At 33.5% G+C, this 445-nt stretch overlaps 1 protein-coding gene across 1 annotated transcript in view; it reads right to left on the bottom strand.

The window, feature by feature from the left end:
• LOC119593641 (relaxin receptor 1-like) overlaps positions 1-445 on the bottom strand; it is a gene marked incomplete in the record, with an annotated part of 42,684 nt that overhangs the window by 24,625 nt on the left and 17,614 nt on the right. The window contains 1 exon segment of the mRNA XM_037942592.1: positions 328-399. Within this exon segment, the coding sequence (XP_037798520.1) occupies positions 328-399 (72 nt within the window).

Consider the following 445-nt stretch of genomic DNA (forward strand, 5'->3'; position numbering starts at 1 on the left):
CACAGCTAAGACTGCGAATGAAAGGTTTAATAAACATGCAATATTTCCTAATCCCAGTGATAGAAAAAGTAAAAAAAAAAAATAATAACAATAATGATAATAATGATAATAAAATAATAAAAAATAAAAGACAAAAATGTGCAAAGGATACTTACAAGAAAAAAGTTATTAAAAAAAAAAGCAAAACATACAAACAGAAACCTCACTTAAAAAGTACTTTTTAAAAAGGTGCGCCAAATACAAAAAACTCGCTTAAAAAGTACGATAACCAGGTACAACAGATACAAAAAAAGTTACAAAATAAAGATACATCAAAAAGATACTTACAGCCTTGTGAGTCGCACGTTCTGGAGGAAGAATCCGTCAGGGATGCTGGAGATGTTGTTGCTGCTCAGCTGACTGCGGGGGAGCGCAAGGTCTCGGTTCGGGAGGAGATTAGAGTTGG

This window comes from Penaeus monodon, chromosome 32 (assembly GCF_015228065.2).
Source record: "Penaeus monodon isolate SGIC_2016 chromosome 32, NSTDA_Pmon_1, whole genome shotgun sequence".
NCBI lineage: Eukaryota > Metazoa > Arthropoda > Malacostraca > Decapoda > Penaeidae > Penaeus > Penaeus monodon.